General features: G+C 42.8%; 1 protein-coding gene across 2 annotated transcripts in view; it reads left to right on the top strand.

The window, feature by feature from the left end:
* Window positions 1–19,250, top strand: part of GPR149 (G protein-coupled receptor 149) — an 88,106-nt gene that overhangs the window by 50,910 nt on the left and 17,946 nt on the right. For both annotated transcript variants that reach the window (XM_085880092.1, XM_085880091.1), the window contains 2 exons: window positions 9,924–10,297; window positions 18,060–18,425. In XM_085880092.1, the coding sequence (XP_085736218.1) occupies window positions 9,924–10,297; window positions 18,060–18,425 (740 nt within the window). The remainder of the gene's footprint in view (window positions 1–9,923; window positions 10,298–18,059; window positions 18,426–19,250) is intronic.

The following is a 19,250-nucleotide window of genomic DNA, read 5'->3' as shown; positions in this document are numbered from 1 at the left end:
AATGTCTTTGTATTGACATTTATTAATTATTTTCATGTTCATCAACTGGTCCAAAATGGCTGATGCTTCATTAAAACAATTGTTATTTCACCATTTTCATATATTTCAATATTTATTAACATTAATATGAGTTGTAATTTTTTCTTCACTTATACTTGTCTCTGCTTTTCATACATTTGCATTGAGTTTCTTCATCAACATCAAAACCAAATGATAAAATCTTAACTCCATTTCCACTCGATGTTTAATAATTTGTCTCATTCCTTCTGGATTAGTTTCCAGTATTCCAAGACCACAAGATTTTAGTTTCTTAAACTCACTCTTACAATGTGAATATTTTGTTGTGCCAAGAGAAACCTCCTCAAATATTTGACTTTCATTCCTCAATCGCATATGTTCCTCCACTGAAATATAGTAATAATCTTCACCTTCCACTTCTCCTGGTCGCATTGCTCTGGTTGTTATAGATACAATATGAATCACATGAGAATTATATATGAATTATAGATACAATTTTAAAAAAATATTTACAATATTTTCATTTGGACTATTCAAGAACCTTGATTTATGAAAGTTTTTTCCAGAAGCAGATTTACCCACAAGATTTATAACAATAGTTGCCATTTATATATGTAATTGTTTATAAAATAAAAAATATATCCCTTAATAACTCATCTTGTTTCACAACAAAATATTTATATTTTTCAGTCGTGTGCTTCATGTAATCCTCAAATTTCTTTTTACTACATAATGTAGAACAATTGTCTCTCCTAAAATTGTTTATATGTATTGAATTTAACTTTAATAAAATAAAAGTATTAGCCTTGTTTCTTATTGAGCGACGAGGGAGTTGAAAGGATGATTGACTAAGATAAATACAATTACAATAAGAATATCTCCCTCTTGCATGGTAGCTATCCATTACCGTTTGGTTTCTCTCATTAACACAATCATCAAAGATAACGAGGTTCTTTTTTGATTTATCCAAATCTTGGGGAAAAGGTATATCATCCGTATTATCACTAAGAATACAAGTTATCGGCTTTGATTTCTTTTTATATCTCTGTGTATCACAAAATAGTTGTATTATATCTTCATTGTTGTTATCATTTTGTTTGTTTTGAAGTTTAAATAAACAGATTATATCTTCTTTTTGAAGACCAGCATTAAAACCTTGTGAGAGTGGTTGATACTCAGGTATCGGGTTGATATAAAAAAATTTCAAACAACTATAAAAATGATGAAACACACATTGACCTTCTCTACTTTACTTCAAAGGAAAAATCACATTTTTTTTTTTTTTTTTTGTATACCTTGGTCGAGGCTCATATGAGAGCAAACACATAACTCACAGCAAGGAGGCATGAGACAAGAGGGGCGGGAGTGGAAGGGACAAAACAGTGGGGAACAGACACATTAGGTGAACTGTGGAAGGGAGAGGGATGGGGATGGGACGGGGAACATGGCGAAGAGAAGATGGACATTACAGGGACTTTCAGGAAGGAAAGCAGGAGAAATGAAGGAAGTGGGCTTGGGTGGATTATCGGGGGTAGAAAAGATCGAGGATTTGGATGGGGGAAGATAAGAGGTGGTGGTGAACAGCTGTTTTGAAAGCCTGGAGGGAAGAATGGGAAAGAATAGAGTGAGGAAGTTTATTCCAAAGGCGGGAAAAAGAGGAATGAAAGATTGAAGATGAGCAGTGATTCGTGATTTTGGTAGTTTTACCAGAAGGGGGTTGTTGGCGGACCTTGAGCGCCCTGTGGAAATGTGGTGGGGACAAATCGCAGAGAGAGCAGGGGGGCAAGGCTGGAGAGGAGTCGGTAGAAGACAGAAAGACCACCGACCAACCTGCGGTGATTGAGTGAGAGGCCCAAAGACTCAGCTTCATTGCGGGAGATGCCGATGATCTTAAATGCCCTGGTTTCGACAGCGTTAAGCCGAGAAAGGTGGGAGGCAGGAGCACCAGCCCAGAGGGGAGAGCAGTACTCCATCAGGCTACGGACAAAAGCTTTGTAAGTGGTCAGGAGCTCAAGAGGGCCGAGGAAGGACTTGGCACGACGGAGGATTCCCAGTCGGCGACTGGCTTTTGAGGCGAGGTTGGAAATGTGACTTTCCCAGGAAAGGTCATGGCAGATAGTGAGACCTAGAAGCTTGAAAGAAAAGACTTCTTCCAGAGGATTGTTGAGAAAGTGGATGGGGGGTTTTGTAAACGGTCCTTTCGAAGAGACATAGTGAGAGTGTGAGATTTGTCTGGATTGAAAGACATGTTCCACATGTTGGACCAGTTTGTGATTTTATCCAGATCTGCAGTGAGCGAAGAAGCTGCTGCTTGCCGGTCTGAGGGATGACAGATGGTACGGCAGAGGGTGGAGTCGTCGGCAAAGAGAAATAGAGGATTTTCCAGAGAGTCCGAGAGATCATTGATAAAAACCAGAAAAAGAACAGGGCCCAGAACGCTACCTTGAGGAACTCCAGCCTGCACAGGAAGAGGGGATGAAAGAACTCCATTTAGGGCCACACGTTGACTGCGACAGGAGAGGAAGTCTGCGAGCCATGAGTGGAGATGGCCTTGAATACCATGGGAAGAGAGTTTGGTGAGTAGGGCAGGGTGCCAGACTGTGTCAAAAGCACGTGATATGTCCAGGGATACGGCTCGGATTTCCTGTCTGGCATTGAGGACCTCCGTCCATTGATGGGAGAGCAGAAGCAGCATATCCAGGGTAGAGTGACCTGGTCTGAAACCAAATTGATGATTGGAAATCAAGCCATTGGAGAAGAGGAAGGATTTCATATCTGAAGCGATGATGGATTCCATCGCCTTGCTGATGATTGGGAGAAGGCTGATTGGTCTGTAGTTATAGGGATCTGTTTTTGCACCTTTTTTATGCAGGGCAGTGATGTTAGCAATTTTCCAAGCAGATGGCAGATGACCTTGGGCAAATGAGAGGGTGAATAGAACAGAGAGAGGGTGAGCAAGAGCAGAAGAGCAGGCTTTGAGGACACGTGGGCTGATGCCGTCTGGACCGGTTGCAGAATCTGACTCGAGGTTTGAAAGCAAGCTCTCCACCTTGTCAGGAGAAAAGGATACAGAGTCCAGGGACAGTTGGGTGCGACTGGGTAAAGTGGGTAGAGATAGTGATGGGTTTAGGACACAAGATTTAGCTGCAAACACCGAGTTTAGACATTCAGCTTTAGACTTTAGACATTCAGACATTCAGTTTAGACACATTATACTTTCATCAAAAATTTATCAAGATTAACAAAATCACAACTTTTCAAGAGAAAATGTAAAACGTATCCTTGTAAGAGATGTCTCAACTCCTTTCACACAAAAGAACGATTAAATCAACATTCGAAATATTGTTGTAATCATAAATCAACCATAAGCAATTTGCCAAAAGCAGGTTCAAACATATCGTGCAAAGATTTTAACAAATCTCTAAAACATCCGTTTGTGATATATACTGATTTTGAAAGTATCCTTGAAAAGATTGAAAAAGAGAGTATTGAAATGGATAAACCTATTTATATTGGAACAACAATTCTTGACTTGTCAAAGTCGTTAATGTATGACTATTACTCTTGTAATTTAAAACCAAAGTATAAGGATAACGTGTCATTGTTATACATGGATACATATAGTTTTATATTGGAAATTAACACAAGTGATGTTTAAGGATATGATTGATAATGTTGATGTATACTGGACTTGTGCGTGCTGGTACTTGCGTGCCTGTAGGTGCGTGCCCGTACGTGCGTGGCCATACGTGCAAAAAAAACCAAAAAAAACAAGCAGTCATTGACTAGTACTTACGAAATCGTCAACTTGACCTCTGACCTTGTCTAATAAAAGCTGTCTCTCGAGAAGGTAGCGACGCAAACCAGAAGTTTCTACGATGATTCTGTCCCAAACCATCAAAAATTGTAACGTCGACCGAAGCAAAAATCTCCATTTCTCCACGCAATTATTTAATATTATTTTATCAAAGTCACAAAACCGTAATATTCGGCCATTCACCAACAATCTTTACATAATCCGACGGCTTAGCGAGTCAGGCATGCGACGATAACCTTAATTGGGATAAAAAAAAGACTTTTAAACACCATCTTTATCGAAAACACCGTCAGCGTGCACACGGAAAACCTTTACGTGACTCAACGACGCCTCTGCTCGAGCGCGCTGCACCACGTGACGAGCCGTGACGCGGTGAGTGAAATATTTTTTATATAATCTTAAAACGTCTCCAAAACATCCGATTTTTACCAGAATTTTGACAACCCAGACAACAGCGTCCTAAGCGATCACAAAAACCAAAGCCAAAATTAAAATCGAAGTTAAAACGAACTCGTAATGTCGACCGAAGTAAAAATACTCCATTTCTCCACATGAATTTACGGAATTACGTTTGACCTCACTGTGACCTTGACCTTTGACCGATTTTGACCAAAATCTAATCAGCGCTACCCATCTCCCTCCTGAATCACTTGGTGTAATTTGACAATGGTAACTTCTTCCATTCTCGAGTTATCGTGCCTACAAACACACAAACACACAAACATACAAACACACACACACACACAAAAACAAACAAACACACAAACAAAGGACGGAAGTCATCAATATAGATTTCGAAAGTAATAATTGTGACGTCATTCGTGACGTCATAACACCGTGTCCTGTCATTGGTTGGCAAATAAATGGCCATAACTTGGGAACCGCTTGTCCTATTAATATCAAATCTTGAAAGGGCGCATCCACAGGTCCCCAGCAATATTCTTGGCAAGTTTCAATTAGATTGGACCAGTGGTTGTCGAGAAACAGCGGTCGCAGACACACACACAGAGATTGCTGGAATTTTAGATAGACTAGTGCGGGCCCGTAGTTGTGTGCCCGTACTGCGTGGCCATACCTGCGTGGCTGTACGTGCAAAAAAAAAAAACTTTCAAACCGCGTGCCAGAAACAACAAACACACAGGCCGTTCCTTCACTCTCACATGCCTGTAGGTGTGTGCCCGTACGTGCGTAGACGTACGTGCGTGCCCGTACGTGCAAAATTTTTTTTTTTTAATTGTCACGTCAATCGTGATGTCGTAGAACCGTGTCCTGTCATTGGTTGATAAATAAATGGCCGTAACTTGGGAAACGCTTGTCCGATTAATATCAAACCTTGAAAAGGCACATACTCAGGTCCCCAGCAATATTCCTGGCAAGTTTCAATTAGATCGTACCAGGGGTTGTTGAGAAACAGTGGTTGCAGACACACACACACATACAGACAGACAGACAGACAGACAGACAGACAGACACACACAGAGATTGCAGGAATTATAGATAGACTAGTGCGTGCCCGTACGTGCGTGACCGTACATGCAAAAAAAAAATAAAAAAAATTGTGATGTCAATCGTAATATCATAGCACCATGTCCTGTCATTGGTTGGCAAATAAATGGCGGTAACTTGGGAACCGCTTGTCCGATTAATATCAAATCTTGAAATGGCACATCCACAGGTCCCCAGAAATATTCCTGGCAAGTTTCAATTAGATCGGACCAGTGGTTGTCGAGAAACGGCGGTCGCAGACACACAGACAGACACACACACAGAGATTGCTGGAATTATAGATAGATGAAGATGATACAAGTAATTATGTCAGGTGATGTGTTGTTTTCATCAAAGAATAAAAAGGTTATTGGTAAGTTCAAAGATGAATTATGTGGGAAGGTCATGAGTGAATGTATAGGATTGAGATCAAAGTCTTATGCTTTCACGTATATTGATAATAATAACATTGAAAGGTGTGATGAGAAGCTAAAATAAGAAAGCATTAGGAGCTTTTGATGATAAATATATATATATATATATATATATATATATATATATATATATATATATATATATATATATATATATATATATATATATTTTAGAGAATGGAATCAAGAGTCTCCCTTGTGGTGACAAGTTTTAGTGTTAAGATATTGGGTTGGGGATTTTAACAGGCAACCGCCATCTTTTTACTGATTTCTAAATGATAGAACCAAGCAATAACCAAAACAAAGAGTGGAGATGTAATCAGCCTTGGTATTTAAATGGGAAACATAATGAATGTAAGAAATATCAAATAAGTCTTTTGGAAGAAATAACCAGGGTAAAAGTAGATAAAACAAATAAGCAGATAAATTTAATTACAAATAGGTTGGAGGATGGAAAGAGAAAAATAAATATCCTTGAATGGACTGAAAACTTTGATGGTTATCAATTGAACAATGGAAAAACAATTTACAACAATCTCAAAATGATATGTGGCTCAGCAGTTTGTCAGACAAGAGCATTAAGAGAAGTTTATCATTTTATCTTTGCTCAACAAAGATACTTCAACCAAGAAGCAAGTTCCAAGTTATTGTTTGTGAATGTAGTGGATGGAAATGAATGTGATAAGAAAATTAAGTTATTCCTGAAAGTAGAACATGGACAAATATTCGTTGGTTCGGTCTTTGAGTGGAATGAAAATATGAAAGGGAAGAAGTGCTTTAATCAGTAAGTCTCAATCTTTCATCGTCTCAATTTTACATTTGCTTGTGTGGGAGGGAAGGGGATAGGTGGGGAGGAAATGAGTCTCCTATTTTGAGCTTTTGGTGCTTGGGTCAGAAAGTTTTTCCCTTCCCCCCCCCCCCCCCCATTCATTTGAATGGGCGTACCAGAAACCACATTTATCATCTACTGAGTTGGGATGAGTGATTAAAAGTTGGTCCATGTTGGCAGAGAGTGAGAAAGTAAGAGGATGAGAGAGAAATGTCGATGGAGTCATCATTATTGGGAGGACGATACAACATACATACAACCATGAGTTGAGAATGGAGGGGAATTCACAACCAGAAGTACTCCTCGGGTCTTGGAGGTGTAAGAACAGTTCATGTAGAGTGAGAAATTGAGTTTTTGATGTAAAGGGTGACTCCTCTGCCAGGACAGGTTCAGGTTGATCAAACTGGAGGAGGCAATAGCCAAAGGAGGGACACAAATGAGTCAGGGACATCCTGTTAGAGGAAGGATTCAGTTAAGTTGATGTCCAGTATATCGGCAGTGGCCCGGATTGAGATGTCTGGCTGGAACAGAGACCTCGGATATTTGAGATCCACACGGTTCGGGACAGGGGGAAAAGAGCTACTGGAAGGACATCTGGATGTGCAAAGGAGCAAGGAGAGGGTGTGGGGTGGGAGGAATCCGGAGGGGGCGGGGGGGGGCGACAGGGAGGAAGCTTGGAGTTGGAAAGTGGAAGTTGAGAGGGGACTGGATGAGGATGCTTCTGGGTGACCGAAGTTGATGCTTGGTCAAAGACTGGTCCATACACTATAGCATCATCTGCATAATGTGAGATACTGCAATAGACTGAAGCCGGCAGGTCATTCATGAAGATGACAAATAGCGACAGACGAAGGACACAACCGTGAGGCATTCCAACGAGTCAATTTGCCCAATCCAACTCGACTCCAATCACTCTTCATCACAGGATTCTGATGCCTCAGTCATCTGCCAAGAGGTGCGAAAGCTTTAGACTCCGCAACGTTATACAGCACGAGATTGTTCTTACACCTCTCACGGTCGAAAAGTTCCTCAATTAGCTGCATGCTGAACAAAGCCGGCTGCATTCTGGTGCCTTGAGCTTGAACTCGAAACTGTGCCTGTGACTGTACCTGTCCTCCAATGGAAATATTTGAAGAAGGTTAACTGGATAGATCATCCGTCTATCTCACTGCATTAGCACAACTTTTTCGAATCCTCCTCTCCCCATCAGTTGCGATCATGTCCTTGACCGTTTCATGCAACATCCTTCCGACTTGCTCTCCACACAGCCTACAAATATCCTGCGTTATCAAAGTTGGGGGGAAGCTGCGTCTACAAATACAAAGTGAAGTAGGAGCAGAAGTCTGCTCATAACAGACTTCCATGGAAAGTTGGGGGGAAGCTGCATCTACAAATATCCACACAGCCAATCATGTTTTATATCCAATCATAGCCACACAGCCAATCATATATATTTTATATATATATAGTGGTTTTATAGCCACACAGCCAATCATATATATTAAATATATCGCAATTTAATGCGATATATCGACAAGGTAGGCATGTTCATTAGCACAACTTTTTCTAATCCTCCTCTCCCCATCAGTTTCGATCATGTCCTTGACCGTTTCATGCAACATCCTTCCGACTTGCTCTGTCACTCCATTTTCTTCCTCGTGAAATGCTTTGCCGCTTATAAAGTTGACATCCCCATCATCCCTTGCCACTGCTGCTTCCATGGCCTGGAGGACCACTTTTTCACAGCCACCGCAGAACCGATGTACATGGTTTGACTTGCTGTCGAACACGTTATACATATCAATGTCATGTCTTGATCCCCCATGCAGGACCATCGCACGCATGCCACATGTTTCATCACGAACTTCCAACCTTGTTGTCCATGGCAAAAAATGGTTCTGCAATGTGTCTTCTTGGTGTCTCTTCAAGCGTTTCGCCTGTACCTTCTCTTTGACCTGTCTGGGTTTCCTGCAAACTTTCTTCTTGTTATCGGAACAACTCACAGACCCTCGTGATTCCGATACATAAAGAGCATCATCTTCACCCTCATATGGGCCTCGACTTGGGGATGCACATGAGCCAACAAGAGTCTCAAGTTCGTGAGGATTCTTTCCGAGGTTTCATGCGACATGGCTCCCCTGCACGCCGACTTGCTCTTTAGTCTCACCTTATGCTCTTGATCCTTGTTTCAATTGCACGGTGAGTAAAAAGGCCAAATTACATGCATTTACTCTCCCTCAAACTTACTTAACTCAAGCCTGGTGTTGGCTTAGTGGTTAGGGTGGCGGCTTGGGATCCCCAGTGTCCTGAGTTCAAGCCCCGTTGGCTGCTGAATTAACACCAGGGGGTTGACTCAGCCTGTCATCCTTCCGAGGTCGGCGAAATGAGTGCCAGTGTACTGGTCCCGGTGTATGCCCCGGTTAGAATAGGTGTACCATATCCCTGTGTGTCGTAAGAGGCGACCAGGGTTGGCGTCAGGAAGGGCATCCGGCCATAAAACATTGCCTCACAAAAAGCCAAACCCCTGCACAGCAGGGAAAAATGGCTGTAAAAACGGTCATTTTAAACTTACTTAACTCGTAATTCCTGAAACTCTACAAGCAAAAGTGAAGTAGGAGCAGAAGTCTGCTCATAACAGACTTCCATGGAAAGTTGGGGGGAAGCTGCGTCTACAAATATCCACACAGCCAATCATGTTTTATATCCAATCATAGCCACACAGCCAATCATATATATTATATATATATAGTGGTTTTATAGCCACACAGCCAATCATATATATTAAATATATCGCAATTTAATGCGATATATCGACAAGGTAGGCATGTGCATTAGCACAACTTTTTCTAATCCTCCTCTCCCCATCAGTTTCGATCATGTCCTTGACCGTTTCATGCAACATCCTTCCGACTTTCTCTCCACACAGCCTACAAATATCCTGCGTTATCAAAGTTGGGGGGAAGCTGCGTCTACAAATACAAAGTGAAGTAGGAGCAGAAGTCTGCTCATAACAGACTTCCATGGAAAGTTGGGGGGAAGCTGCGTCTACAAATATCCACACAGCCAATCATGTAGATGAGTGTCCTGCAGTAATGTTTTGCTTTGTTGTCATGGTGGTTAGCTGTTGAGTTAGCTTGGATATCACCGACTTGGATAAAAATGGTGCTCAAAGCAAAAAAGGCAGCAGTGAAACAGTGAGGTCTTGAGATAAGGAAAAGGAAATGAACTGTTTGATGAAATTAATGAGCCGAAAGACGAGGATGATTTCCGCAGTATTTATGATGTAAGTATTTGGAAATTGATTGTTTGCATTAAGTGTTGGGATCTGTGATGCTTGCAGTGCCTTCTGCAACATCTGTATTCATGACACCTGCGGCTGAAGGAGCTGATGGCAGGGAGGGCAGAAGCGGTGCTGGTGGCAGTCGCAGCAGGAGGGGATCACACCTCGTTAGTGCTCAAGTGTTGCCTTGTGACTTTCGTGATGAAGTGTCGGCCATGTTTGCCGGACATGCTCGACGTCCCGCATCGATGCAATGCAGTGAACGCAGACGCTCTGAGCGCAGACCGACCATCTCCAATGGACATAATGGCATTGGAGGAACAAATGGGTCTTCCAACCGGGCCGAGGGCTCTCAGAGCCGTGAAGCTGGCCTTCATGCTGAGTCGCCTGACTGGGAATGGGTTCGGAGCATGTCTGACAGAGCTCCAAGACAGGTAATACTGAATATTTTACTTGCTTTGATGCATCACACATCCATTAGCTGTTTGTTGCAGAGTGCTGGTTCCATGCTGCCAAAGTAGTCTGGTGTTCAGGATTACAATGGGTAATTTTTTTTTCCATTGGGGCAGCAATTATGGTACTCGGCAAGGTCCCTGCACACAACAGCCTACCCTTTGTGAGACAAACCATGGGTCTTTTATGTTAACAAGGAGCAAATGCTGATAAACTGGACCGACAGATGGACAGGACAGCTCACTCAGTGATGCAATGCCCTGTTTGCGAAAACGCCTATCGAACAGTCAATAGTCAGGTCAGAAATCAAACCCAAATGACACAGCTTAAAGACGAGTTTGCTACATCTGGTTTTGCACACTCACCTCTGAGCCGTCTGCTGAGCCATCTAGCCTGTGTTTGAATCTCGGCCTCTCTATAGTTCTGTCATCCTGGCGTCTCACAAGCAGGGCGAGGCATCAATGTGTGTGCCGTCCCTCGGATGGACGTCAAACTGGGCATGCCATCTGTCAGCATTAGTTGGTGGATATTAAAGATCCCATGGTGTGTTTCGCAAAGAGTAGGCAAGCCATCGTTGGCACCTTGGCCAAATTTAAAATTCCTGTCCTAACCATCCCCCAGCCCCGCAACCCCCCATCCCGTCTGCACCTGCCCAGCTTCCCCTCCACCCTGGAACCTAGCAGCTTGTCCAGCCGACTCTGCTCATGAGAAGGTTGAAGGCCTCAATTCTGTGTTTGCTTCCAAATCTTGTGGCTCCAACCCCTCGCTCTCTGTACCTACCCGACCCAGTTGCACCCAACTGCTCCTGGACTCTTTACCTTTTACACCTGAGAAGGTGGATACATTTCTGGCACCGCTCGACTCCGATTTTGATTCTGATCCTGCAACTGGACGGGACAGGGTGTGGGACAGAGGGAATCAGCTCACGTGTCCTGAAAAAACCTGCTCTGCTGCTCTTGCACATCCTCTCTCTGTCATTTTCACCCATCGTTTGTGCTCTAGGTCTTCTTTCATCGAATCAGCCAATGTCACCACGTAGCATAAACTAGAACGGCACTCGATAGTGTGTCTACCTCCACCAGGCTGAAGAGTTTACCTTTTGTATCGCACCGATAGGTCGGATCTGGATACGCACCTGAACCAAAATCGAATCGGCTTGTTCTTGTCACTTATCCAACTCGTCAAGCTTGTTTTGTCGTAACTTGTTCACAATCTTTTGTGATATTGTGCTATATATTTGTTGTGCTATCTATATCGTTTTGGCCCTATCTTTCAACGGTGAAAAATCACTTAAAAAAACGAAAAATCTGGTATCCGTATCCGGATGTTCACTAAAATCTAATAATTTCATCCTTATCGCACACTCAACCTCTCGAAAAAATTTCGTCTGAATCCGTCCACAACTTTTTGAGATATCCTGTTCACAGACAGACTGGAGTGAAAACATAACCTCCATCCACCTTCGGTGGCGGAGGTAACAAGGTACAGAAACTGATGCCCTCAACTACAGACCTATCAGTTTACTTCCAATCATCCGGAACGTCATGGAATCCATCATTACAGGTGACATAAAATCCTTCCATTCTCCAACAGGCTCATCTCGTATCACCAATTTGGATTCAGATCAGGTCACTCTACCTTGGACATGCTGTCTTTACTCTCCCAACAATGGATGGAGGCCCTCAATATCGGACATGGGATCAGGGCCGTATCTTTGGACATATCTCGATCTTTCGATACAGTCGAGCAATCCCGCCTTGCTTTCCCAGCTCTGTGCCAATATCATCCAAGGCCAACTCCACACATGGCTGACTGAGTTCCTCTGTTCTCATATCCAACGCTTATCTCTCAATGGAATCCTTTCAGCTCCTCTCCCTGTTTAGGGTGGAGTTCCCCAAGGCAGTGTTCCAGGCCCTACATGATTCTTAATATTTATCAACAATCGATGTGACTTTGGAAAATCATTATTATCTATTTGCTGATGACTGCACACTCTGCTCGGGCATCCATCATCCTTTTGACAGACATGCAGCAGACTCTTCCCACTCTTCAGACCTTGACAAAATCACAAGATGGTACAACACTTGAAAATGTTTATCAATCCTGAGAAATCCCTCTCTCTCTCTCTCTCTGGAAGGACAATCTGGCAAACCTCCCCCCCACAATGTAATTTCTCAATAATCCACTTGAGGAAGTTCAGTCGTTTAAACTCCTGGTTCTTACGATCAGCCGTGATCTTTCTTGAGCAAACCAGATTCAAAAGTTGGTCCCCAAAGTCATGCAATTCATCGTTAGCACAACTGAACTCATGTCCACCAACAATGCCTTTATCGACAGCTTAATGGAGTACTGCCCTCTCCTCTGGGGTGGTTCCCCTGCCTCACACCTTGCTTCGCTTGATACTGTGGAAACCAAGCCCTTCAAGATCATTGGAATTTCCAATGATGAAGTTGAGTCGATGGACCTCTCACTTTGTCATTGCAGACAGATAGGAGGTCTCTTTCTATTCCACTGCAGAAGAGAGGTATGCCTACCTCGAAAAAGGTGGTGTCTGGTTCTTTGGACAAGTCAAGGTTCTTTGGACCCTCTTGGTAGTGTCATCACCGGATCAAGGCATGGTGCTTGTTGTCGGCACTTACTCAACACATCTACCAAGTTTTGTCATAATCCGTCCACAACGTTTTGAGATATTCTGCTACGTATCGTTTTTTTTAGCCCGATCTCTCAACGGTGAAGAATTACTTTAAAAAAAATCCAGTATCCGGATCGAGATCCCGATCCTCACCAAAATCGAATCAATTTGTCCTTGTCTCACTCCCAACCTGTCCACTGAGTTTCCTCAGAATCCCTTCTGAAACTTTTTGAGTTATGCTGCTCACAGACACAGACAAACAAACAAACGGGTGAAAACGACCTTCCGTCCACATTCAAGGATTTGGTCGGAAGATTGGAGCCGCAGGAGATGGTAATGGAAGGGAAAGATTGAAGGTGTTTCATACAAATGCCCGGAGCTTCATTGAAAGATGGAAGAGCTGGATAGCGATGGCTACGACAGAGTTGCTGTAAGCAATATAACTGGAGGACTGGAACGAATGGCTACAGGGTTTCTAGTCCTGCAGCGTAGTCTGATATTTCAGATCAATTGTTGAAATTTGCATAAAAGCACAAAAATTGGTACAGATGTAGAATAATGTATTCTGAACAATTCTAGATATGGAGCCACCCGAGATTGTGCCTTGGTCAGCTTCGGCGACCATTTTCCAAAATGGCCACCATTCTACTTTAGCGAAATTGGCTATATGCTCTTATTTTCTTATTGTATTGGTGGTAGATATAAGGAAAGTGTAAAATTCAGTAAATTGACCATGAAAAGGCGTATTGAAATATTATGAGCCAGTATTTTCGGGGAAAAAAGCCATTATTTGATTTGTAAATTGCTGCTCTCCTGAAAGTTTTCGCTGAAAAGTACCCATTATTGCCTGGAGAACAAGAGTCTAATGATATTCATCACATTCAATGGGTTTGGAATCAACAAAAATTGCATTATACATTACATACTTTACTCTTTTGAAAAGGGAACTGATAATCGTGATAATGACAAACTCAGAAAATGTAGTCAAATTATTGCACACTTCACTTTGAAGCGGCTACGGTTTACTGTCTACTTCCATTCTACCAGGACACATGGTACATGCATACATCAGTCTAGTATAATATGAGCTTCTGAGCTCAAGTGTACTGGCTCTGGATCAAGAAGTCAACACTTTTACAAGCAATGCGACTTTGCATTTGCACATTCTAAGCGAGGCCGATATCTCGGTCTGTGTCTACTGCGTCTGTCTACTGGCATTCTCCCTCACAAGCACACAGTCCAGTGCATTGCAGATGAGCCTTCTTGCATTTGCAGCGGTTTCTACAGCCTTTTTTGAAGCCGCACGACACCAGCTTGAAGGAGCTTTGTGAAGCCTCAGGGACCCATCCTCTGTTTGCCGCCAGCCCCAGCTTGTTGGTGATGGAAGCACGGGTTGAGGGACCAAGACCTGCCCCCAGACATAGCCACCCTGGAGGACTGATCTCTTCACATGCTGTTCCAAAGCATCGTAGGTAGGTGGGATGCGCTGGTCGGAGTTCCTCTTGGTGAAGAGTTTCTTTCTAGCCTCGTTGACGTCCGTATATGGGCTGGTGCGGTCATAGAGGAGCACCACAAACCTTTCAATGCAGTGCATTGTGTCATCCTGGATGTTGACTGGCGTGGTGGTCAGGGTCACAAGAGAATCTGTCAGTTCTGAAAACGAGTTCCATGTGGCCCAGGCATATTTCTTCCCATGCCCCACGAATGCTGATACCGTGTCACATCCGGTGATGGCGTGGAAGACGGAGGGCACGTGCCTTCTGTGGACCGAGGGTGGCAGCTATTTCATGGGCAGGGATGTAGCGGTATTTCTTGCCCGTCCCAAAGACAATCCAGAGTTCATCCACGCATGGTAGTGCCTGGGCTACCATCACCGCCAAGACGACGACGTCGGTGTCTACGGTTCGAACTTGAATCCGACGGTGATCATGTTCTGCAGCATGGGCCACATGTAGCCAATATTACCAATTACAACACCACTCCCACCACTACCACCACCACAACAAAATACTTCTGAACCTGTCGCTGATGCTGTGCGCGAAAATGGATTTTCCCATAAAAATGACCATTTTTCCCCAATACAATGGTTGGAAATATAATAAATCAACACAAATGACATTTGCATTGTTTTTCTTTGTAAATGCACATCACATGGAGTATTTATCACCTCTGAGAAACCTACAAAGAGAATAACAATGACAGATATCCCACGTTGTTGAAGTAGAATGGCGGCCATTTTCCAAAATGGCCACCAAAGCTGACCAAGGCAAAATCTCGAGTGGCTCCATATCCAGAATTGTTCAGAATACATTAGTCAACATATGTACCAATTTTGGTGCTTTTATGAAAAGTCGAACAATTGGTTTGCTATGCTGCAGTACTATTCTGGGTGTGGTATAAAAGAGAAAAAGGGAGGAGATGTTGCAATCTGGGTGAAAGATAGTGTTGCATTGATGGAAAGGGATGACACGAAGGAGGGAATTTCTGTATCGGAATCTGTGTCGTTTGAGATTCGGGATTGTAAGAACAGTAAGATGCTTTTATAGGGTTCTTGGTGTGAGCGAAGAGCAGGAACGATGGATATGTGAAGAATTTAAAAAGGCATGAGCAAGGGAAGAGTATTGATATTGGGTTTTTTATATATTTTTTTTCAAACTTGGCAGGGATAGATTGGGTCCAGGAAAGAGGAAAGGCCGAGCAGATGAGGATTTTTCTGTCTACTATCCAAGATTGCTTTTAAACCAGTTTAGAGAAGAGCCCACGAGGGGGAGTTCTGTGTTGGACCTCTTTTTAAGTAACGATCCCAATGTGGTAGAGACAGTGGAGGTGGGAGAATATTGGAGAGTAGCAAATGTAGCACCCTTATTTAAGAAAGGATCCAGAGAAGATTTGGGAAACTGTAGATCTGTTAGTTTGACTTCAGTTGTGGGGAAGGTCCTGAAGACATTAATTAAGGACCAGATGTGGAACCATTTCAATGAATACAAACTAATTAAAGGAAGTCAACAATTGACGTTTAACAAATCTTTTGGAGTTCTATGAAGCAGTTTCCGATTGGATAGATTGAGGAAGTGCAGTGGATGTGGTGTATCTTGACTTTGAAAGGGCATTTCATAAGGTACCACAGAGGAGGTTGCTAGCTAAGGTGAGGGCTTGTGGATTGACTGGTCAGGTAGTGAACTGGATTGCAAACTGGATTAGTGATGGTAACCAAAGTGTCGCTGTGAGTGGGAAGATATCTGACTGGGAGGATGTAAGTAATGGGGTATCTCAGGGATCAGTACTGTGACCATTATTAACCCGTCCCCCACGTAACAGGAGATGGGGTTTCGCAACTGATTGTGTACGTGTATGTGTGTGCGTCCAAGCCATAACTTTATTTTTTTTCCATTTGAGATTTTGTTATCAAATTTTCAACAAATCTTTATTTTATGAGACGATGGAGAACACTGATTGATAAAATGTGCAATTTCTTTTTTTTTTTTGGAGCTGTTGTTTTCATCAAGTTTAGTGCGAGTACAAAGCGGACACGGGGGAGCTTTGCATTTTGAGATGCCATCTCAGTTATTCGTAGTTTACGTGAATGATTTGGATTGTGGGGTAAGAGTTGGTTTTCGAAATTTTGCAGGTAATGCAAAGCTTGGAGGTAAGGTGGATAACAGAACTAGGGGGTTGACCAGATTCAGGAAAGTCGAGATACTTTTATAGATTTGGCAAATTATTGGCAGATGTTGCTTAACATAAAGAAATTTTAGGTGCTGGGGATGGGTAATAATCATGAAAATAGAGATTGCATCAATCTCAGAACATGTCACGCAGGAGAATGATCTGGGGGTGGTAATAGATACGAGGGGGTAAGCAGACAGTCTAATGGCAGGCAGCTATAGGTAAACCTACCAAGGTGTTAGGTTGTATTTGTAGGAGGATAAATTAGAAATCAGAAGAAGTGTTGACAATGTGTAGGAATTTAATGAGGCCTCATCTACAATAGTGTGTACAGTTTTGGTCGTGACAACCGAGGAAGGACGCAGCTGTCAAGCAGAGGGTTCAGCATAGAGTGACGCGATTGACTCTGGGTCTAGCTAGACTAAGCTATGAGGAGGGAATGAAGGAGACAGAACCTTGTACATTAGAAAAGAGGGGATCGGAGGGGATCTGATAGAGATGTTTAGATAATGAAGGGTATTGACAAAATAAGTGCAGAACAGTTTCTAAGCAGAATAGATAGTGAAAGGATAAGAGGTCATAGCCTGAAAGTGAAAAAGAGGAGAGCCAGCACAGAATTAATATAAGGCCGTATGTGGGTCGTTCATTCAGAAAGTTGTCACCTCCACCACCGAAGGTGGACAGAGGTTATGTTTTAACCCGTCGGCTTGTCTGTCTGCAAGTAGGATATCTCAAAAACAGGAGGAACTGATTAGATGTTGGTGAAGATCTGGATACGATAGCTCCTTAAGTGATTCTTCACCATTAAGAGATAAGGCCAAAAATGATGTCCCGTATAACACAGAATCTCAAAAAGTTATGAACGGATTCTGCCCAAACTTTGTAGACTCGAGTGTGTGACATGGACAAATTGAATCAATTTTGGTGAAGATCTGGATTTAGATACATTAATTTTTAGGTGTTTCTTCATTTTTTTGGGGCCAAAACCAGAATATGTTTAATGATATCTCAAAAGGTTGTGGCTGGAATATGAGAAAACTTGGTAGATGAGTTGGGTGGGTGATGAAAATAAGCTGATTAGATTTTGATTAAGGTCTAAATGCAGATCTGGCCTCTCAGTGGGATACAAAATGTAAACTGTTCAGGTGACGGAGGTATGCACTCGACCGAGCGTCCCAGTTAATGCATCGAATGGTTTCCCGAGAAAGGTAATGAGAGCAGGAAGAGTATATAGGTTTAAATTGGAATGGGATATGTGCCTAGATACTTTGGAAATAGAAGGGTGCAGAGATATTGGCAGGACTTGAAGGAAGCTTGTGTCTGAATGGGTGATGGTATCTGGTGTTGGTGTAACTCAGGCATGATGGGCCGAATAGCCTCCTCCTGCACCAAAGTTGCTTGAATATCCGATAATTTGATGCTATATATTTCTATGTTTGCTGCAGAGAGCTGGGAGTGGCTTGGCTACACAATTATGTGCGATCCAAGGAATGGTTTCATTACGATCTCCAACTGGAAAAACCTTGTCGCTGTCCACTTATGAAGTGAGCGGGACTGGGTCGCATGCCCTACCGGTGCCTCAGAAGGTTGAAGTGTACCGATCTAAAAGTGTCGGCCACCAGCCAGAGGCAGGATCAAGTGGTGGAATGGCTGGCTGTGGAGGAGGGGGCATCACTGACACCAATGTGAAGATCCACCTTGAGGTGCTCGAGATCTGTAACAACGGTGATGCTGATGCAGTGTCCATCGTGAGCAACATTAGCCAGGCTTCGACTCGTGCGCGCTCACCTTCTCTACGATATTCGCGCAAGGTATGGACATTTTTCTTTGCCTTTTCTGCATGACAAACAGAACTGCTGTTGTTTTTTTTTTTTTTTTTTTCTTAATTAGATCCTTTTCACTCCAGTGTGTGTGTGTGTCGTTTGTTATCTCCATAATTTGGGTTTCAGAAGGTGGAATGGAACCCTCCCAGGACTCAAAATTTCCACCTTCGTTTTGGTAAAGCATCGTGATTCATAGCCCAAGTTGTGAAGTTGTGTTGTTCGCAGAGTTTTGTTCCAAGGGCTCTTCTTCGGATTGTCACTGCTCCCCAGACAGCCTCCAACTTTAGTTTGTTTGTGGTAATGTTCCCAAGGATGGTTTGTAGGATCTTTGTGAAGTTTCTTAATCATTCCTGTAGCTCCAATTATCACTGGTACAATTTTGGCGCTCTTCAGCTTCCAGGATCTTTTCAATTCGTTCTTAAGGTCTTGATATTTGGTCATTTTCATGATTTCTGCATTATTTAGACCAAAATTTCTGGGTCCTGAAACCTTTAAATAACAATGCCTTGTTTTCCTTTTTGTATCTGAGTACGATGTCCAGTCGCACTATGAGTTTCCACTTTGAGTTTTGAGTTTTGGGTCCACTATGAGTTTTGGGAAACTAGGATATTGAAATTTCTGTTGATGTGCCAGTGGATTACTCTGCATACCTTGTTGTGCCTTTGTGCGTACAGCTGTTCTGACCTGAGTTTTTTTTTTACATGTCGATAGTAGGTGGCAATTGCTGTTTCTACCTCGCAGAACCTACACGTGTCTATTGGCTCAGTCCTGCCATTTTCTCAAAGCCATTGGTGCAGTGGCCTTCGTCTTGCC

Source organism: Eptatretus burgeri, chromosome 4, assembly GCF_056783735.1.
Source record: "Eptatretus burgeri isolate ZD-2024b chromosome 4, Ebu_testis_v1, whole genome shotgun sequence".
In the NCBI taxonomy this organism is placed as follows: Eukaryota; Metazoa; Chordata; class Myxini; order Myxiniformes; family Myxinidae; genus Eptatretus; species Eptatretus burgeri.
The sequence above is the reverse complement of the archived record's forward strand: the minus strand, read 5'-3'. Positions and strand labels throughout refer to the sequence as shown.